Genomic DNA, 18,862 nt, shown 5'->3' with positions numbered 1-18,862 from the left:
TGTACGAAAACCCACTGATCGCTATACTTACCTACACCCTTCTGGCTTCCATCCTGTACACATAACTAGATCCATTGTTTACAGTCAAGCTCTCGGGTACAATCGCATTTTCTCTGATCCGACTGACAGAGACCAAAAACTACAAGATCTTTACCAAATATTCATAGACCTGAATTCTCCTAATGGGTACGTAAAAAAACAAATTGACAGGGCCAGACAAATACCCAGAGACCAGCTACTCCAAGATCGGCCCAAAAAAACCAAGAACAGAACACCACTGGTCATCACATACAACCCCCAAATCAAACCACTGCAACGAATTATTAAAGACCGACAACCAATTCTTAAGCAGGATGCCACGCTCCACAAGGCCCTGGGTGACATGCCTGTTCTCTCCTACAGACAACCTCCCAACCTTTATGAGGATCCTCATGAACAGCCACAGTCTATACCCCAGGAACACCAGTCCTGGAACCTTTCCTTGCAACAAAGCCCGCTGCCAGCTTTGTCCACATATCTTCTCTGGAAATACCATCACTGGACCTAACCAGGTTGTTCACAGAATCACGGGCACTTTCTCATGCTGCTCTACTAACATCATATATGCCATCATGTGCCAACAACGCCCAGATACTTTGTATATTGGACAGACTTCTAACTCCCTTAGACAAAGGGTTAATGGGCACAAAACAGACATCAAAACACTCCAGATCCACAAACCAGTTAGTCAACATTTTAATGGAATGGGGCATTCTCTTAATGACTTGAGAGAATGCATGTTACTGAAAAAAAAATTTTCGCACCGCTATTCCAAGGGAAACAGCTGAGCTGTCTTTTTATATTCAAATTCAATACATTCCCATCTCGATTCAAACCACGTGTTAATTTTCTGAGTCACTATAGGGGCTTGTCTGCATACTTGGCTTAATCTAATTTTTGACCTTCCCCCCAACCCCTCCACTCTCTGATTTGCTCACCTTGATCATTTTTTCTGACTTGTCCTCCTTGCTTACTGTTTATGGTTCTCTGTGCCTTAAATATTGAGTCTGTTCTGGTCTGGCTATGGTCTGAAGAAGTGGGTCTGTCCCACGAAAGCTCACCTAATAAGTTATTTTGCTTGCCTTTAAAGTGCTACTTGACTGCTTTTTGTTTTGATAGTATATAGACTAGCACGGCTTCCTCTCTGTTACTATTCAATAATTAAAAAGGTGTGTTCAGATGCCTGCTTTGAACCTTCTTCTTCTTGCAAACTTGGACATTTTGCAAGGCCCAGCAGAGTGTGTGTAGCTATCATTTCTCTTTAAATTACTTTTTTAGAGCGATAAACCAGTTCTGATCTCTAAATCAGAGCACATCTGGCTGTGACTCTCACAGCAGTATGTTGCTAAGTAAGTGAGATGTTGGTACTTTTTCTCTCCAGCTCCAGCAGGTAACTGTGTTAGAAAAAAAAAATACCTTACAAACTAACACCCACTCAAAACCTGGCTTTAAGCATTAAGGCCATTTTTGCCATAATTTTGCAATGTGGTTTACGCTGCACAGTTTGACAGAATTAAACTGACCAACCTTTCAACTATATATTCCTCCAGAAAATGCTGATCGGTATGGTTACTCATTATTTCTTCAGTTACTGCTCAGTTCCTCTTTAAAAGAGGAATATTGCTCACTAAAGAACCAAGTGCCTAGTTTTTAGAATCTCAAGCTTGCTTAGTTTATGGGTCTGAGCCACAAAATTTGCTCTACATAATAGAAGCTCATAAAAAAAATAATGGTCAGGTGCAGTTCTGATCCAGGGTTTTTCATCATAGAATGCCTGCTGCAGAATTCTAATCTGGGTTTGGTTACTTGAGGGCTTCGGATTAACTGAGTGCGGATTCAAATTCATCGTTACAGGTTGAACCTCTCTCAGGACCTGACCGGTGCCAAACAGGAGAATTTGCCAGACCACAGGAGGTCAATATTGTCTAGCAACGTTGCCAACACTTCCACTCCTTACTGGTCTGTTAGAAGACACTTAAGGGTAAATTAGAGCTAAATAACAGCACAGAACACTGAGAGCCAGAACTGGTGGCTGTAAACAAACTTTATGGGACCCTGGGAAACTTGGCCACACCCATAAGTGGTTGTCCAGCTAACTAAAACCATGCCAGATTATGGATGTTGCCGGGATTATGGATGTGGAGAGAGTTTGGGAACAGAGAGGTTGAAACTAGTACAGTCTGAAAGTTGGTTGGTTGTCTGCTAAATTATGTCTCCTGTTTCTTTCTAATAAACAATGGAAAAATACTTGTGGAACACTGAGGTGGCTGAAGCTGAACATTTCAGTCTTTTAATCAAGTACTTCATAAAAACTTTAATCCCTGTGTCATGGGGCCAACTCACTGTCGTGGCACCTCCTGCTGGTTGCTCAGGGAATTAGCTTGCTCCTCAGCATGATACCCCCTTTTGGCTGGTGTCCTCCATGGTCCATCTCAAGACCTGTATCACTCCCAAGCTGCGTCTACACGTGCACGCTACTTCGAAGTAGCGGCACCAACTTCGAAATAGCGCCCGTCGCGTCTACACGCGTCAGGCGCTATTTCGAAGTTAACTTCGACGTTAGGCGGCGAGACGTCGAAGTCGCTAACCTCATGAGGAGATAGGAATAGCGCCCTACTTCGACGTTCAACGTCGAAGTAGGGACCGTGTAGACGATCCGCGTCCCGCAACATCGAAATTGCTGGGTCCTCCATGGCGGCCATCAGCTGGGGGGTTGAGAGATGCTCTCTCTCCAGCCCCTGCGGGGCTCTATGGTCACCGTGGGCAGCAGCCCTTAGCCCAGGGCTTCTGGCTGCTTCTGCGGCAGCTGGGGATCTATGCTGCAGGCACAGGGTCTGCAACCAGTTGTCAGCTCTGTGTATCTTGTGTTGTTTAGTGCAACTGTGTCTGGGAGGGGCCCTTTAAGGGAGCGGCTTGCTGTTGAGTCCGCCCTGTGACCCTGTCTGCAGCTGTGCCTGGCATCCCTATTTCGATGTGTGCTACTTTGACATGTAGACGTTCCCTCGCTGCACCTATTTCGATGTTGGGCTGAGCAACGTCGAAGTTGAACATCGACGTTGCTGGCCCTGGAGGACATGTAGACGTTATTCATCGAAATAGATGTCGCAACATCGAAATAAGCTATTTCGATGTTGGCTGCACGTGTAGACGTAGCCCCAGATTGCAGCATCCTCTTCAAGGCACAGCCCTCTATCAGTGCCTGCTGTGGTCTCCCATCCCCTTCCAGGGATCTCAACAGTCCCATCTCTGTGCACTCACCACTGTGGCCAGCTGCAGCCTCTGTCTAACCCCTCATCTCAGTAGTGGGCCACTGTGCATATAGGCCACTCCTCAGTGTGGCTATATGTTGTATAAGGGGCCTAGGCACTTTTGAGTCCTGACCCAGAGACCTTGCAGCCTTGTCCCACATTCCTCCGCTCTCCTTCTACCACCTCTCACTCCCTGGGCAACTTTCCTTGTGGCCCTTTGTACTGTTTGGGCCCCTTTAATGGGGCCAGCAGTTTGGCAGGAATCAGGATGGATCCTCTCCCTAGCTCCCCTTGTCTGTCCAGCACTGCTGTAGCTACAATGCTGGCTCTTAATGGGAGCTGATTTTGCACCTTCCCTGCTGAGCCGCTCTTTATATTCAGGGCTGATCCAGCAAACTGCCCTCCAACTGGCTCAGTCATCTGTTCACATTCAATATCTGTAAATATGCAACTATGCATAAATGTGTACCTATAATCTACTCAAACTAATGCTTTACTGAGCTGTTGAAAAATGAAAAACGTCCATCAAATCTTTAAGTAGAGTTAAGTGTAAACAAGGATCTGGATCACTCGTAGAATTTATAATATAAATTCTTGGTGGCCTGCTTCTACCTCCGTGGTCTTGGTTCAGCTCCAACTGGGAGTTTAGGCACATCACAAAAGCAGCCAACATCCATAATGGTTTAGGTATCTTGCTTGCTGGAACTTTTATCCAAGAGGTCAAAAAGTGAATAAGCACAAGCACTGAACTCGGCTTTTGCTTACTGTGCCTTCAGCAGTGCAAGCAGATTGCATTTGTCATAGTGTACTATGTGCTGTGCCGTTCAATAGTTACAGGCACAAAAAGACTCATCTACTTTTCTGAGAGTGGTGCTACTTTTATAGAAAACTGAGACTCCCAGAGGGTAGGGGGCTTAGAATCATAGAAGAGTAGGACTGGAAGGGACCTCGAGAGGCCATCGAGTCCAGCCCGCTGCCCTCATGGCAGGGCCAAGCACTTTCTAGACCATCCCTGAAAGCCATCTATCTAACCTCTTCTTAATATCTCCAGTGATGGAGATTCTACCACCTCCTTTGGCAATTCGTTCCAGTGTTTGATCACCCTGACAGTTAGGAACTTTTTCCTAATGTCCAACCTGAACCTCCCCTGCTGCAATTTCAGTCCATTGCCTCTTGTTCTACCTTCAGAGGCAAGGAAGAATAAGTTCCCTCCCTCTGCCTTATGACACCCTTTTAGATACCTGAAGACTGCTATCATGTCCCCCCTCAATCTTCTCTTTTCCAAACTAAACAAGCCCAATTCTTTCAGCCTTTCTTCATAGGTCATGTTCTCTAGACCTTTGATCATTCTCGTTGCTCTCCTCTGGACCCTCTCCAATTTCTCCACATCCTTCCTGAACTGCAGTGCCCAGAACTGGACACAATACTCCAGCTAAGGCCTAACCAGCGCAGAGTAGAGCAGGAGAATGACTTCTCATGTCTTGTTCACAACACACCTGTTAATTGCTTGCTGTTAATTGGCTTGCTCGGGTTCATAGCAATGTATAAAACTCAAGCATCCTGATTCGTAGTCTCCTGTTTTAATGACAAACTCTGCCTGTGGGACAGGAACAAACAAGGGCATTTATCGGAAATCGTAGAGGACTGGAGCTCAGAAGTGTAGCACTTTGACCACGTTCTACTCTTGCCTGGCTCTTGTTTATGGCAAAAAGTCACATGGCAGTGGGTAATGCTTACATTTCATCAGCATGAAAGAAAATAATGCTGAATGAGGTAGGCCCTTTAGCATGTGCGCAAACAAATCAAAACAGTGCCAAGATTAATCTGGTACCTGAGCTTCTGATGTTTTAAAGCAAAACAGTTGTTACTCCTGCATAAGGGAAAACAAATACCAAAAACAATGAGGCATGGCGGAAACAAATCTTTAGTGAAATACATGTAAACTGTTTTGCCATGTGCCTGTATTCTGTTTATTTCTAAAAATGACAATATAAATTTATATTCAAATTAAAAAATGAAAACCTATTCATACTTATTACTTTTAACATACAATCAACAACCTTAAGAAAAATCAAAACAAATCAATTAAATCAACATATGTCTACTGTAAGTTAGCAAAGCCATGCACAAACTCTGCAGAACAAAACACATTACTCTACCCAAATATCAAAATCTGGCTAAAAAAATCATCAGGCAAATGATGTTCTAAAGTCTTGGCCACAGGGAAAACATAAATGCTCAGTTACTTGGTTTTAAAATGTAATAAACAATAGAAAATTCCTATGTTAAACCAAGGAGGGTACAGATACACTAGCATGTTCTTTTGAACTAGTTTGAAAGAGGGTGCTCATTCGAAAGTGTTCAGCGTGTGTACACGCACATTCATTTGAATGTAATTTCAAAAGAACACTGCGCTCCTTTCGAAGACACGCTTCCACCACCCTTTCAAGAAGGGCGCGTTCTTTTGAAAGAAAACGTGTAGGTGCTCCGCAGGCTGCTCTTTCAGAAGAGCAGTCCTCCATGACTTTGGCCAGCTGGTTTGCAGAGATGCCAGGGCCAGCATGAGCGGAGCACTATGCTCCCTGCATTCAGCTACATCTTAAAGGTGCAGCATGCGATCAGCTTCAGAGGCACAAGTGAGTCAGTAGCAAGCAAGGATTCTCCTGTGCTATTGCTTGGACTGCCTACATGGCCAGGAGCCAGGCACCCTCCAGAGCCCCCTCAGTAGGGGGTTCCCAGCAGGGTCCACGGGCAAGCTGTGGGACCTCTTCAGTCTGTGGAGGGAGAACGCTGCAACACTGTGGCATTTGCACATCTCTCAGCTGGCCTGACCGCATGGGGGGCGGTACCCACCACGAACCCTAGACCAGGTGCAATCAAAAGGAAAAGTATTGCGCCAGGCCTGGGTGAAGGCCAGAGATGTGGCCCACCACATGGGGGTGGGGGGAAAGAGGTGAACCCGCCACCTATCCTCATGAGGACTTGGACCTGCTCCTTGGGAACAAGGAGGCAGCCTGCCCCCACCCCTCAACTATTGTGCAGGACACTGCAGCACCGGAACACGAGCCCAGGAAAGAGTTGAAGGACCAGCCTGAGGCCTCTGCAATGATATAGCAAGAGCCTGAGCCTGGGTTGGAGGAAGAGGGACCCAGAGATGGTGCCCTGCTTATCACTATCCCATCCAGCTTCTCCAGCCAGGCAACATTGACCAGGGCTTCCCTTGAGTTCCTGGAGGGACCATCAGGTTTGTACCGTGCACTTTGGGCAAACCAGGATCGGGGGGAGGGAGAATGAGTCCAGCTACACCACAGCCAGCAGCAGGCTGGTGTTATGGCCATAGACCACGGTCTGGATGCACACCAGCTGACCCCAGAAAGGGCAACGTGTAGCACTCAGCACCCGCTTCCAGGGACAGCACCACCAGCAACTGCGCGTCTGGTTATGAGGGAGGTGGAGCGTGCCTGCTGCACCAACATGGGGACCCCTCGGCACTTGGGAACTCCAAAGGGGGACACGGGGCCAGCAGATGGGAGGGGCTGTCCAGGGTGGGTGGGACTAATGGACTGTCCCTCTCCCCTTCTCTCTCCGCAACTTTGCCGTCCCAGATGATCCCTGTGCAGGGCGGATCCCCATGGCAGCAGACACCAAGATGGCCATGGCAACCCCACTTCCTAGGCCTGTGATGTTCTGTGGCAGGAGGCCAATCCCCCCCACCAGCACAGAAGCAAAGAGCACCTCCCCTACATGGCCACCCTGTGAAAGCAACATGCCTTGTTGAGGAAATGGATGGAAGTGGAGTGGGAAGCTTGGGGTGAGGTGGTGGGTGCCTTTAATACCCTTACCCAGGCAGTGACTGACCACCACCTCCTGGAGCCCCCCTGCATCCCCTTCCACCTGCACACTTCCCACCATGGCTGAGGCCCGTGTGACCCAACAACACCCCTACCTCTCCATAGTCACGGCCCCATCATGGCGCCAACAGAGACCCCAGACTTGGGGCGGTAGTGGCAATCAAGGCTGGAACCGGTCATGGCTATCCACTCCAGGGGGGTGTTTAGACCCTGAAACCTATCCCCATTCTAGGAAACCAACATGTAAATAGTTTCTCCCCCCCTCCCCCAGTCCCTCCTCTATATGGTGGTTTGTTGTTTTCATGTTTTGGCTTTTATAAGAGACACCTTTGGAGAACCAATCCAGCAGTTTTTGAAGCTGGTCTTCTGTGTGAGACACTACAGCAGCATCGTCTGCGAACAGCATGTCTCTGATGAGGACTTCTCGCACCTTAGACTTAGCTTTCAGCCTTGCAAGAAACTGCTGGATTAGTTCTCCAAAGCGTGCAAGGACTTTGGGCTTACCATCAGCCTAAAGAAGACGAACGTACTCGGTCAGGCTGTTGCTGAATCCCCATCAATCAGCATTGACAACTATACGTTAGAGGTCGTCCACGAGTTCGTTTACCTCGGGTCCACCATCACTGACACCCTGTCGTTGGACACTGAGCTAAATAGGAGGATCAGAAAAGTGGCCACAACTCTGTCCAGACTCAGCAAGAGAGCGTGGAATAACAACAAACTGTACACTCACACCAAAATGCAAGTCTACAGAGCCTGCATCCTCAGCACCCTCCTTTATGGCAGCGAGACTTGGACCCTGTATGCCCGCCAGGAAAAGAGGCTGAATGTCTTCAACTTGCGCTGCCTCAGGCGCATCCTTGGAATATCATGGAAGGACAGAGTGACCAACACTGCCGTACTCTAGCAAGCTGGAATCCCAACCATGCACGCCCTCCTCAGGCAGCGTCGACTCCGCTGGCTTGGCCACGTCCACAGGATGAACGATGGAAGGATTCCAAAAGACATCCTGTATGGTGAGCTAGCCTCTGGCAAAAGACCTCCCGGACGCCCCCAGTTGCGTTACAAAGATGTCTGCAAGAGAGACCTCAGAGAGGTAGACATCGAGCTGGACAACTGGGAAGATCTAGCAGACGACCGCAGCAGATGGAGGCAGGGGTTACACAAGGGCCTTCAGAAGGGCGAGTTGAAGATTAGACAGCTAGCAGAGGAGAAGCGAGCGCACAGAGAGCACAATAAGGACTTGCCAGACACCCACTACATCTGCAAAAGATGCAGCAAGGACTGTCACTCTCACGTGGGTCTTTATAGTCACAATAGATGCTGTAAATGAAGTCCTCAATTGAAACTTTGAAGGGCGTGATCCATGGTCTATGCAGACTGAAGGATGCCTACTACTACGACTAAGAGACACCTGTTCATCATCAATAACCATAGGCTCAGCACCCATTGGTGTCTGATGCCTCTCACTATTCCTTTCCGTCATTCCCTGTCCAGTGCAGAGTGGCTTAGTTTCTGAAAATCATATCTATCATGTTCTTGGACTTCCCATCACTCGATCACCATGTCCACTTCCTACAGTCCTTTTGTTGGCATCTCACGTTGCAGCTCACCATCTCGTGCTCCCTAGTAATCTCTCGTAGTTTCTCACCTCGTTTATTTCTTTCTCCATATCCCAACCTTCCCATGACTCTCTCCCAACCTTCATCTGTTCCAACCTTTGAATTCCAGTCTCCTCCAGCGATCGACACCTCTTGCTTCAGTCTCCCCTCCACCGTCTGTGTCAAGTCTTCACGGAATGGCCCAGTTTCTTCCTCCGCACTGTCAGGGGTGGGTGAATACACCCGAGTGACTGAGACGCTGGCTTTGGATGGTGCTACCATCATTCTTGCACTCACCCGTTCGTAGCCTAATAACGCACCTGCACCTGCACCTGCACCTCCACCTCTACCGCTCCCGCCCCCCCCAGCGAGCAGCGCGGGCGCTCGCAGCTTCCCAGCGCCCTGCTCCCGCTCCGCCCCTGTCACAGGGCAGTGAAACCCCGCCCCCTCCGCTGGGGGCTCCGCCAATCAGGGGCGGCTTGTTGCGTCACGCGGAGGGGGCCTCGCACCGGAAACGCGAGGTGCTCGCGGACTGCTCGGCCGGTGCGATGAGGAGCTGAGGCTGGCGCGCGCCGGCGAGCCTTGCCATGGGGGGGCCGCTCGCTTTGGTCTCGGCCAACGGCAGCCTGGGCCTGACAGCTCGGCCCGGCCGCCCCGCCGTGTCCTCCTCGGGCGCCGGGCCCGGTGGCGGCTACCGGGGCTGCGAGAACGGGGCCCTTATGGACAGCTTCGGTATCTTCCTGCAGGGGCTCCTGGGCGTCGTGGCCTTCAGCACTCTTATGCGTGAGTGACAGCCCCCCTCCCCCACCCCGCACACACACCTGCCTCAGCGGCCCCTGCCCCCCTCCCCCGTCCGGACCTGCCTCCCCGGCGGGCGCTCGCTCGCGCTCTCTCTCTCTCTCTCTCTCTCTCTCACACACACTCACACACACACACACACACACACACACACACACGGGGTGTGTGACATGGGGAGCCCGAACCTCTGACACCCCTGTACGTGAGACTTCTGGGACCCAGCTGTGGGTTCTCCCCCGTAGCCGGCCGCCGGGTCTGGTCTCTGCTATCACCTTTCTCATTCGGGAGCCTTTCTCTCTCTAGCCCGTGTGCCCCTAAGGGCACTGCTCACACCCCCAGCACCGCCTTGCGCGAGTGAGACTCCTCGTTCAGCAACAGCAGGCGTGCCCCTGTCCTGGCTCTCTTCTATCCAGCATCCCCTGGCACGAGTGTGTCTTTGCAATTGGGATCTGGTTGGGGTTTCCCACCCTCGCCTCTTCAGGCAACCGCTGTTTCCTTGTCTAGATTCTCAGTGAGCAACCTCCTGCATCAGCAATGCAGGCATTTCTTTGTTCAACCCGAAACACCTCTCACTGGGGAAGAAAGTCCCTGTTTGCATGCTGGTGTTTAGGCTCACTTTGTCTCTTATGTTTCTGTTGGTTTGTATGAAAAAAATCCAATATAATCAGTGTCACGTGTTTAGGTGGAATCTTTGCTTTTGGGTTCTGTTTTGTAAGGCTTGTGTGATAGTGCCCCTTTAATCGGTTGTACCTGCACAATATTGTCCTTTGTGAAGAGACGATTAAAATCTAGTCAGACTTTTTCCTGTTTAAAGACATTCATATTCTGTCATCATGATTCTGTGACTAGAAGGCAGAGTGCCATTGTTTGCTGCATTCTTCTTTTATTGTGTTTGCTACTTTTTTTTTCCTAGTACCATATGGAGAAAATGCCATCAATTAGTTTCTTTTTTAAAGTGTTGACAATCTAGTGGAGTTTTTCACAGAAGCTTGCACGTGCTTCTGTTTAATATAAAGAGTAATAGTGTTTTGAAGTACATCGCCTAATTGAAACACAAAGCAAGCAGTCCTGTAGCACCTTAGTCATTAAGGTGCTACAGGATGGCTTGCTTTGTTTTGTGAAGGTACAGATTAACACAGTTACTCCTGTCAGACTATTTGATGACAGTATTGAGCATGAGATGTAATTTGTTCTTTGGAGAACAGATCACATTTCCCCCCCACTTCCAAAGTTGGTACTTAACACGTATAATTTAGTCTTTTCTTCCTTTTCATGATGGAGTGTAATAGCTTCTTTTTTCTGTCTGGTTCATTAGAGGATCTTGGTTCTTTATTTGTCTGAAGCAATCTAGCCCAGCAAGAAACTAAATAAACGAAGTTTTGCACAAGCAGTTGTTGAGATTAGCCCCTGAACTACTACTTAGTGCATAGGAAGGAAATGGCTTACAAATGAAAATGGGGTAGCTACTTAAAACTGACATCCTCTGGTCATTGAGGCACTGGGTCTTGATATAGTGATATAATGTAGTATGTTCTGAAGCGATTGATTATGGCCTTGTCAAATGTATGTGTCTGACTCAGGTGAGTGGGGGAACCTGCAAATAAGAACAATTTTATAAAATACATTAGTTGGGTTCTACTGACTAGCTCAGCACTATATTGTTTGAGCACGCATGCCTTCAGTTTTTTGCATCTTAAATTTACTGATACCATAGTAAGATTGATTGACTTCATTTTTGCAATAATCACATTTTCATATTTTTATCTCCCAACAACTCTGAATTCAGTTGAAGTTGCAATAGACCAACACTTTTTAAAAAAAAAAAAAAATCTGATATTTCTGTTGGCAGTCAAGATGATCAAATCTAGAAAAAGTACTTCAATATTACTGAGAATTACTGTAAATGAAGACTTCTCAGAGCGACCAGTGAAACTTGAGTGATGGTTTATTGATGCATATCATATTAGCTGTAAATTGTATGGAGCTGCATACATTCCAGGTTTAATGATTATGAATCCATAGCATATTGAGCTGGTATGCTGTCAGATTTTCTCGCAGTCTTGCATGGTTTTCTCTACAATATGTAGAAAATCTAAAACTTAGATTGTAGAAAAATTCTATTACCCATGCCTATGAGGAGAGTCATTGATGCAGTGATGTCTGAGTCTTCAGATAAACCGTATTTATGTGGTGTGTCCTAATCATCTTGACAAGATTCTACATCTGAGACCTGAGATATAAGAAGTTGTATCTTTAGTTATTTCACTCATTATCTGGATAGTATTGCATATTGAAATGTGACTGAGTGCGAGAGGGAAGCATGCTATAGCAATATTTTCCAGATAATATATAAGTAACATAAAGCAGGTGAAGTCATTTATAGTGGTTTTGTGGTTTCTTCAGTGTTCTCACATGTACACTCCTGCTTACTACAGAAAATTGTGTATTTGCAGAACTGCAATTAAATGTATGTTCATTTTTCCAAACATGTAGCTCATACATCCTGCAAGTTCTAAGTAAAAAGTTTCATAATATACTAAGTGCGGAAGTCATATTAACTAAGTGAAATAGGAGGTATAGTAAACTCTCTTTTAACCAGCAGCCAAATAACTGGACTTCGCTATTAATCGGAATTCTGTTGCAGCTGACGGTTCCCCACATGGCGCAGCCATGCACCGAGCTGCCCAGAGCATATTGGAACCTCCCACGTTTCCAGCATATTTGAATATCCAGCAACCTTGCAGTCCCAGGGTTGCCAGATATCAGAGTTTATTTTAATTGACCAAAGGTATTAACAGAAAAACTTAATCTAAGGACCTTATTGACATAATCATTTTTTAAAAGGTTTTGTAATCTAGTCCAGGAAATGTGTAAATTTAGGACCACATACTACCCTTTTTCTCAGTGGAACTTACAGGGATGATAGTGGAAGGTTTGCCCAAAGGTCAAGGGTAGACTATGGCCTTAGGTAGTAAATAATTAAGACCTTTGCAGTTTGTGCTTTCATTAGAGTACGCTGTTGGTGTGTTTAGGTGTTACTTCCCGTATTCTGTATACCCTGTATCTAATAACCAGACTCGCATGCTTCTCTTAAAGCTTTTCTTTGAGATTTTCTATTGTAATTACAACCCAGGTCCTAGTGAACCAAGGGGCTTCTTATGGATTTTAATAAGTTTACACCAGGAATGGCCAGCAATGAACAGCAAGCGGGATGCATGCGTGGCCGCCTTTCACCTCAGTGGGCTGCAGCACCATGTAATCCACTGGGGTTCCAGCTGTGCCCCCTGTTAGTCCCCTCCCTCATGAGCCTCTCAGACAGTGTGGCATTGGAACCTCATGCTTACCTGCTCCTCCCCCTCCCTCCCAGCACTTTCAGAATACGCAAAGAGCTGATTCACAGCGTTCCAGATCTGGGAGAGAAGGGGAAGAGTGGGGATGGAGCATGAACATGGCTCCTCCAAAAATACTGGGAGGGAGGAAAAGGCATAGGAAGTGTGGGGTGCTCCTTCTCCAGTGTGTGAGAGGGGCACAGGAGACGGGCAAGTCAGGGAGTCTGACCTGCAGATGGAATCCCAACAGGCTGCAGTTTGCCCCCCACTGGTTTAAACTGTATCAGAGAGCTGCAAGGGTTTTGGAATACAGACTTCCGTAATAACCTATATCCTACCAGCTGACGACTGGGCACAGTAGCCATCAGTGACCTTATTTAACTGACCCTGGAGCTGCTCTTAGGCTGAGTGGAAGGCAATAACTACACTACCAGCTTTGGGTAGTCGAGGGACCTCAGGGTTGTTGTCTGTTACCAGACTTTGTGTGTTTTCCATGTGTTGTCCCCAGCGCTGCTCAGATAGCTGGTTCAGCAGACCTTGATAGTGCTCTCCAGTATACTTAATTACTGGGGACTTGAATGTCATTGCCTCATTAGTGCTGCTGGGGATCACAGCTTCTGTCTTTGGTTCGTCGAAATTAACAGTACTGCAGCATGTTAGTTCAACAGACCTCACTGTTACTCATGAAGGAAGACTGCAGCAATAGTTCATATTTGCTGCTTCTGATAAATGACTGAACATCACATTTGTTAGAGAGGCAGAGTATGGTATTTTGATTATAGATCTTCTTGAAAATCTCTAGAAGTGGATTCTTGAATATAACCTGGAGCACTTTGATCACAATATGATTACCAGATTAATACTTGTGCTACATATTTTCAGTCAGGGAAAAACTGTTATAGAAGAATACTGTTCGGAGGGAGACAGTTGCACACAGGTGATCAAGCATCTTTCTAAAATCTATGTAAACTGAAAATCTTATTGCTTAACAGTCCATAGACTTTTTTCTCCTGAGAATTTGTCATCTAGAAAACTTAATGGATGATATTTATTGTGTCCATGTACAGTTGAATGTTGACTTGAGCATAACTTGCTGAGCAACTTAAATGTTCTTCTACTACGCTTTCCATATGCATACTTTGCGATTGCCCATCTCATGGAAAACAAACTAGGAACCAAGATGTTTCTTATGACCCAATGAAGACTTAGGTTTCAAAAAAGTAAGGCATTTTGTTTTAGGTGGTGTTCATAGTAGCTTTCTTTCTGACTATCTGGAATGGAAAGAGAGAGAGAGGGCAATACTACTTAAATTTATGGTGTGACAAAAAATCAGTTGAGGATGAGTAGATGACTGCATTGTATGAGTAATGGGATGTACTGTTGTAAAGCTTTGACTGTAGAGTAACGCCCCACCTTCTGCCAATTAAATGCCAGTGACTCCTCAGGGCTGGAGGAGCTGCATGGGAGGTGTGGAAGCACATGACTTCTCTGTGTTTAGGTGGCTTAACTTTCAGCTTTATTGAATTCAATAAGGCAACAGATGAGCCAAACTGGACACCAGTAAAACCAGGTCCAGCAAGGCTGCTTGATGCAGCTAACTCTAGTATTTTATACCCTTACACAAACAAGCCCAGTGTCAGAGGCAATTAGTTAGAGAATCGTAAATCACTTTCCAAAGAGAAACAGTTATCAGCAAGGAAAAGCAGGTACAAGGGAGCTGGTTCCCCAACTCCAAACAGTTCATTAACACGTTCTGTACCGCTCATCCTCCCAGCCAGTCCCAAACAGGTCAAGGAAAGGACAGGCTCTTGTGTGTGTGCAGAAGGAAGGGATGTGAAATGGCTTCTATACAAGATGGCTTCCACAGAAGCAAGAGCTGCATTAGGGCATGGGAGTTCATCTCCCCTAGTCCCATGTGCGCAGCGCATATCGGCACCCAGCCGCCACTGCCGTGGAGTTGGAGGCTGCTGCCTGCTGTCCAGCTGGGGGTGACAGTCGCACTCTGCCTTCATGCGGGTGGCTCTGAGCTGGGGGTGGGAAGAGCCGCAGCGCTGACGGTGTTGAGGATGCCAAGAGCCGTGGAAGGAGCCAGGCCAGCATACAGCTCCTTTCCCATTAATTGGGAGAAGGAGATGGAGGTGTGAGGCAGAAGAAAGGGGCAGGATGAGGGGAGAGAAGGAGAGGGGTAGAGGACAGGAGTGAGTGATGGGATGGGAGGGTCAGTGCATCATCATACAGTATAACCATTTGGATTTAATGGACTTTCAGCACCTTGCCCCCATTAGTCCCTTAAATTGAGGGTTCACTGTATAAAAGACTGGACTTATTCAGAAAATATTAATGGAGAAACACTGAAAATGGCATAACTTTTGTCTTCATAAAGATGTGTGGATAAATTTGCTGCACAGCGTGTTATGGAAATATGCTGTAAGCAACGTGGATAAAATGGACAATTTAAAAATCTATTTTTATTTTAAATCTGATTTTAAACACTAATTTTCTCATTTTAAAATAAGTTGCAATTAAACCTCCTCACAAACATGCTACACATACACTTAGGGTGCATCTACACTCGGAACTAACTTCGAAGTTAACTTCAAAGTTAGGCACTACATCGAAGTAGCCAGCAGAGTGTACAGGCATTTTCCTTTACTTCAAAGTTAATGTCTAAATAGTGAGCCCAGCTTTGAAGTCCTTACTCCATTCCCAGGAATGGAGTAGTGCCCTTACTTGAAAGTTTAACTTTGAAGTACGGTGTGTGTAGATTCTCACCTTCAAAGTTGTACTTTGAAGTAAGCAACTTGGAAGTTATTTTTGTAGTGTAGACACAGCCTTGGTGTCGTAACAATGAATTAATGATCCTAGTCTGATTTTTTTATTTTTGTTTCAAGAGACCATTTAAGTATAAAGAGGTATACTATCTGAAACACCTTCACAGTTGCCCATCAGTACTTTTAGCAGCAGTTCTGCAGCTAAACATTTCAGATAACAAAGCATCAATAGCAAACGCAAGATTTTGTCATCCAGTAAAACCAGCACCATGGATGGGTTTTTAGTGAGGACCAGCAAATATCAACAAGACACAATACAGTAAAACCCCAGGTTACATTCCTGCACGACCTGTGTAATGCAAATTTTTGCACAAATCGGGGTGGGGAGCCAGGAACCAGGCTGCCCCTTGGTTCCCAGCTCCCCACCACTTGCTGGACCTGGGAAATTGATCAGTCCACCAGGGTTGCTGACTAGCCCACCTGGCTGCTTCTGCCTGCCTTCTGCCAGCCGCACAGCTGGGGGAAGGCAGGCTGCCAGCTGCAGAGCAGCTTCAGGTTGCGCTTAGCTTGCATTAAAGCCGGCAGCTTGAAGCCATGTATTTTGGGGTTTACTGTAGATGAAAAGATGCCTCAGTTCGTTTATGCCACAAGTTCTTCTTTTCACATTGTTAATAATAAACGCTTTCACTGACATGGTTGAATCCTTATGACCAGTCTACATTCCACCTGGTAGAACAGACCTCGGTAGAGGCCTTCAGATGCAGTGCATGAGAAGGAACTAAGGGGAAATTTTCCAGTTTGCTTGGCAGAGCAATGTACACAGTGATCCAGTAACATACGTCCATGTGAATGACAACGGATGATGGGTAGATACATCGGGAAATGCCCCCACAAAAGAATAATTAACAGAAGTGGTGGTGAAATCCGTAATAAATGGTGAACAAAAATTCAGCTGTAACATGCACAGTTTTGTCAGACAGGCAAAGATGAGAAGATAATTAGAAGAAATGAATAATAAAATATGGCTGCAGTGCCCATTTAGTGCATCTTTTAGCCAATGATTTGAGTAAGTAAAGAAAATATTGAAGTCACAAAATACTTCAATGGCAACTGTTATGATCATGAGGGTTAGCCAGCAGCCTGGGAGTAAAAGGGTTAACCTCCTTAGCCAGGTGGGGTTGGCCTATAGGAATGTAGATAAGAATTGAATTTTGGCTTCTCCCTCTTCTGTTCTGTCTTTTCTTCTTCTTTTCAGCCATGAGGGAGGGAGACAGAATATCTCCCTCCAAGAACAGGCTCTCCAATCTTCTGTAAGTAGGGTAAAGTTTAAATAGATCCGTTAGGCTTTATTGTTCTATGGTTTGGGAAGTGGGGTTTAATGTCTGTGCACTTTTTAGAAATGTTCTTTTACTCTCCTTGTAACTAAGTTCTAGGCCCATGGTGGAGACTCCCCATGTGTTTTACTTTGTGATTCTTCCGTTTAGTTATGAGGCTTGCAACACAAATATTCTTGCAATAAAAAGTTTTCTTTTTTTTTTTTTTTATTTAACCTGGTACTGGTTAATGTTCGTGTCCTGGTTTTTACTTTTGGGGCTGAGATTTCCCAAGTAGTCTCTCCCTGGTTTCCTTATTATTGCTTGGGTGCTGGCTGCGAATTTTATCCCCAAAATGTAAGATTTTTGGGGGGAAGTTTATACCAAAACCTGGTAGATAAGGTTTTGGAGGTGCTTTTGCTGGCCCCCACTTCTGCATTTATCTTGCTAGAGTGGGGAAGGAGCAATGACATGGTGGCAGTAGTGTTGAGAACCCAGGATTTTTAAAAGGACAGGGTTTTCTTTTGTGCTGCAAGCTTTGTCATTTTTTTCCTCTTCTTTTTTCCCCTTTGTTTTTGTGCTGCCTCAGGTTGGGGCAGACAGAAGGTTAGGTTTTTCTGTGGCCCCCACTTCTGCATTTATCTTGCTAGAGTGGGGAAGGAGCCATGACAGCAACCATTTTGCTTCAGCTTCACAGAAGAGAGCAGGGGGATTCAAACTAATTCGATCTCAGATTGGTCAATGGAATGTTATGGTTGATGGTTTTTTCAACATTTAATAAGAATTGGCTTATTCTCATAAAATTTTGTGGGAAGAAAATCCATGGTTGAATAGGTGGAAGTACCATCAGATTAAAAAGGAATGTAGGGATATGCTCAGTTTACTGAAAGCTATTATCCACTGCCTTAAAGAACTTCAGATAAATTCTGCTGCATTGCTGAGGCTGTTCAAATTTGGAAGGCACTTCAGAGATATTGCTGAAAGAAATACCTTACTTCAAAATGACCAGAAAGTTAAAGATCGTGTGGTAGAGAAGCAGATGGATCAAACAGAAACAGCCTCCTTTTCTTGTGAAAATTCTCAACCCCAGATATGAAGGTAGATGTCCAACTCTGAAGATGCTGCTGCTGCCATGGCATGGGCATCTTAAAATCACTCCTCAGTTATGCCAGTTATTTCAGAGCTGGGGCAAAACCATGTGATTATGGTTTATCAATGATGTTTTAAACCAAGTCACTGCCCTGAATTTGTGGGACTCATTAGCCAGATACCTTGAAACAGAGTTCATTCAAAAGCAACGAGGGGTCCTGTGGCACCTTATAGACTAACAGAAATGTGTGAGCATAAGCTTTCGTGGGCAAAGACCCACTTCTTCAGATGCAGAGTTCATTCAGTTACTAAGCTAAATTTTCATAGCAGTAGCTACTGCTGCGGGCACACAGAGAATATTCTCATCAATTGGATTGACTGGGAGTTGAAAAAAGCAGGAAACCTTGTATTTCTGTCTTTTGTGAATCAAAATGACAATGGGCATGGGGAAGGTGAAAATTAGCTTTCAAAGATTTAAGGACACCCTACATTTAGTGTTCTGTCTTGTCAAGAGTTCATAAAATTTGGAGAAAAGATTAAAAAGGAGTGCGCTGCATTTGCAAATGTGAAAAATTTATGCAATGTACAAGTTTTTATTTTATTTTATTTATTTAGTTTATTAAATAAAATACAAGTGCTATTGTGTCTGGATACATGATTTAGTTGTTACCATTCCTAATGTAGTACTGCTGCATCTGCAGTTTGACACACACAGGCTGCATTTACACGTGCACGCTACTTCGAAATAGCGCCCGTCACAGCTACACGTGTTGGGCGCTATTTCAAAGTTGAAATCGACGTTAGGTGGCGAGACGTCGAACTC

At 45.8% G+C, this 18,862-nt stretch overlaps 1 protein-coding gene across 1 annotated transcript in view; it reads left to right on the top strand.

Moving 5' to 3' along the window:
• Positions 1 to 9,259: 9,259 nt before the first annotated feature.
• The window catches only part of STIMATE (STIM activating enhancer), a 76,577-nt gene continuing 66,974 nt past the window's right edge, over positions 9,260 to 18,862 (top strand). The window contains exon 1 of the mRNA XM_075006207.1: positions 9,260 to 9,522. Coding sequence (XP_074862308.1) covers positions 9,327 to 9,522 — 196 coding nt within the window. The 5' untranslated portion in view covers positions 9,260 to 9,326. The remainder of the gene's footprint in view (positions 9,523 to 18,862) is intronic.

Source organism: Carettochelys insculpta, chromosome 11 (assembly GCF_033958435.1).
Source record: "Carettochelys insculpta isolate YL-2023 chromosome 11, ASM3395843v1, whole genome shotgun sequence".
In the NCBI taxonomy this organism is placed as follows: domain Eukaryota; kingdom Metazoa; phylum Chordata; order Testudines; family Carettochelyidae; genus Carettochelys; species Carettochelys insculpta.
This window is presented reverse-complemented; position numbering and strand designations above follow the sequence as displayed.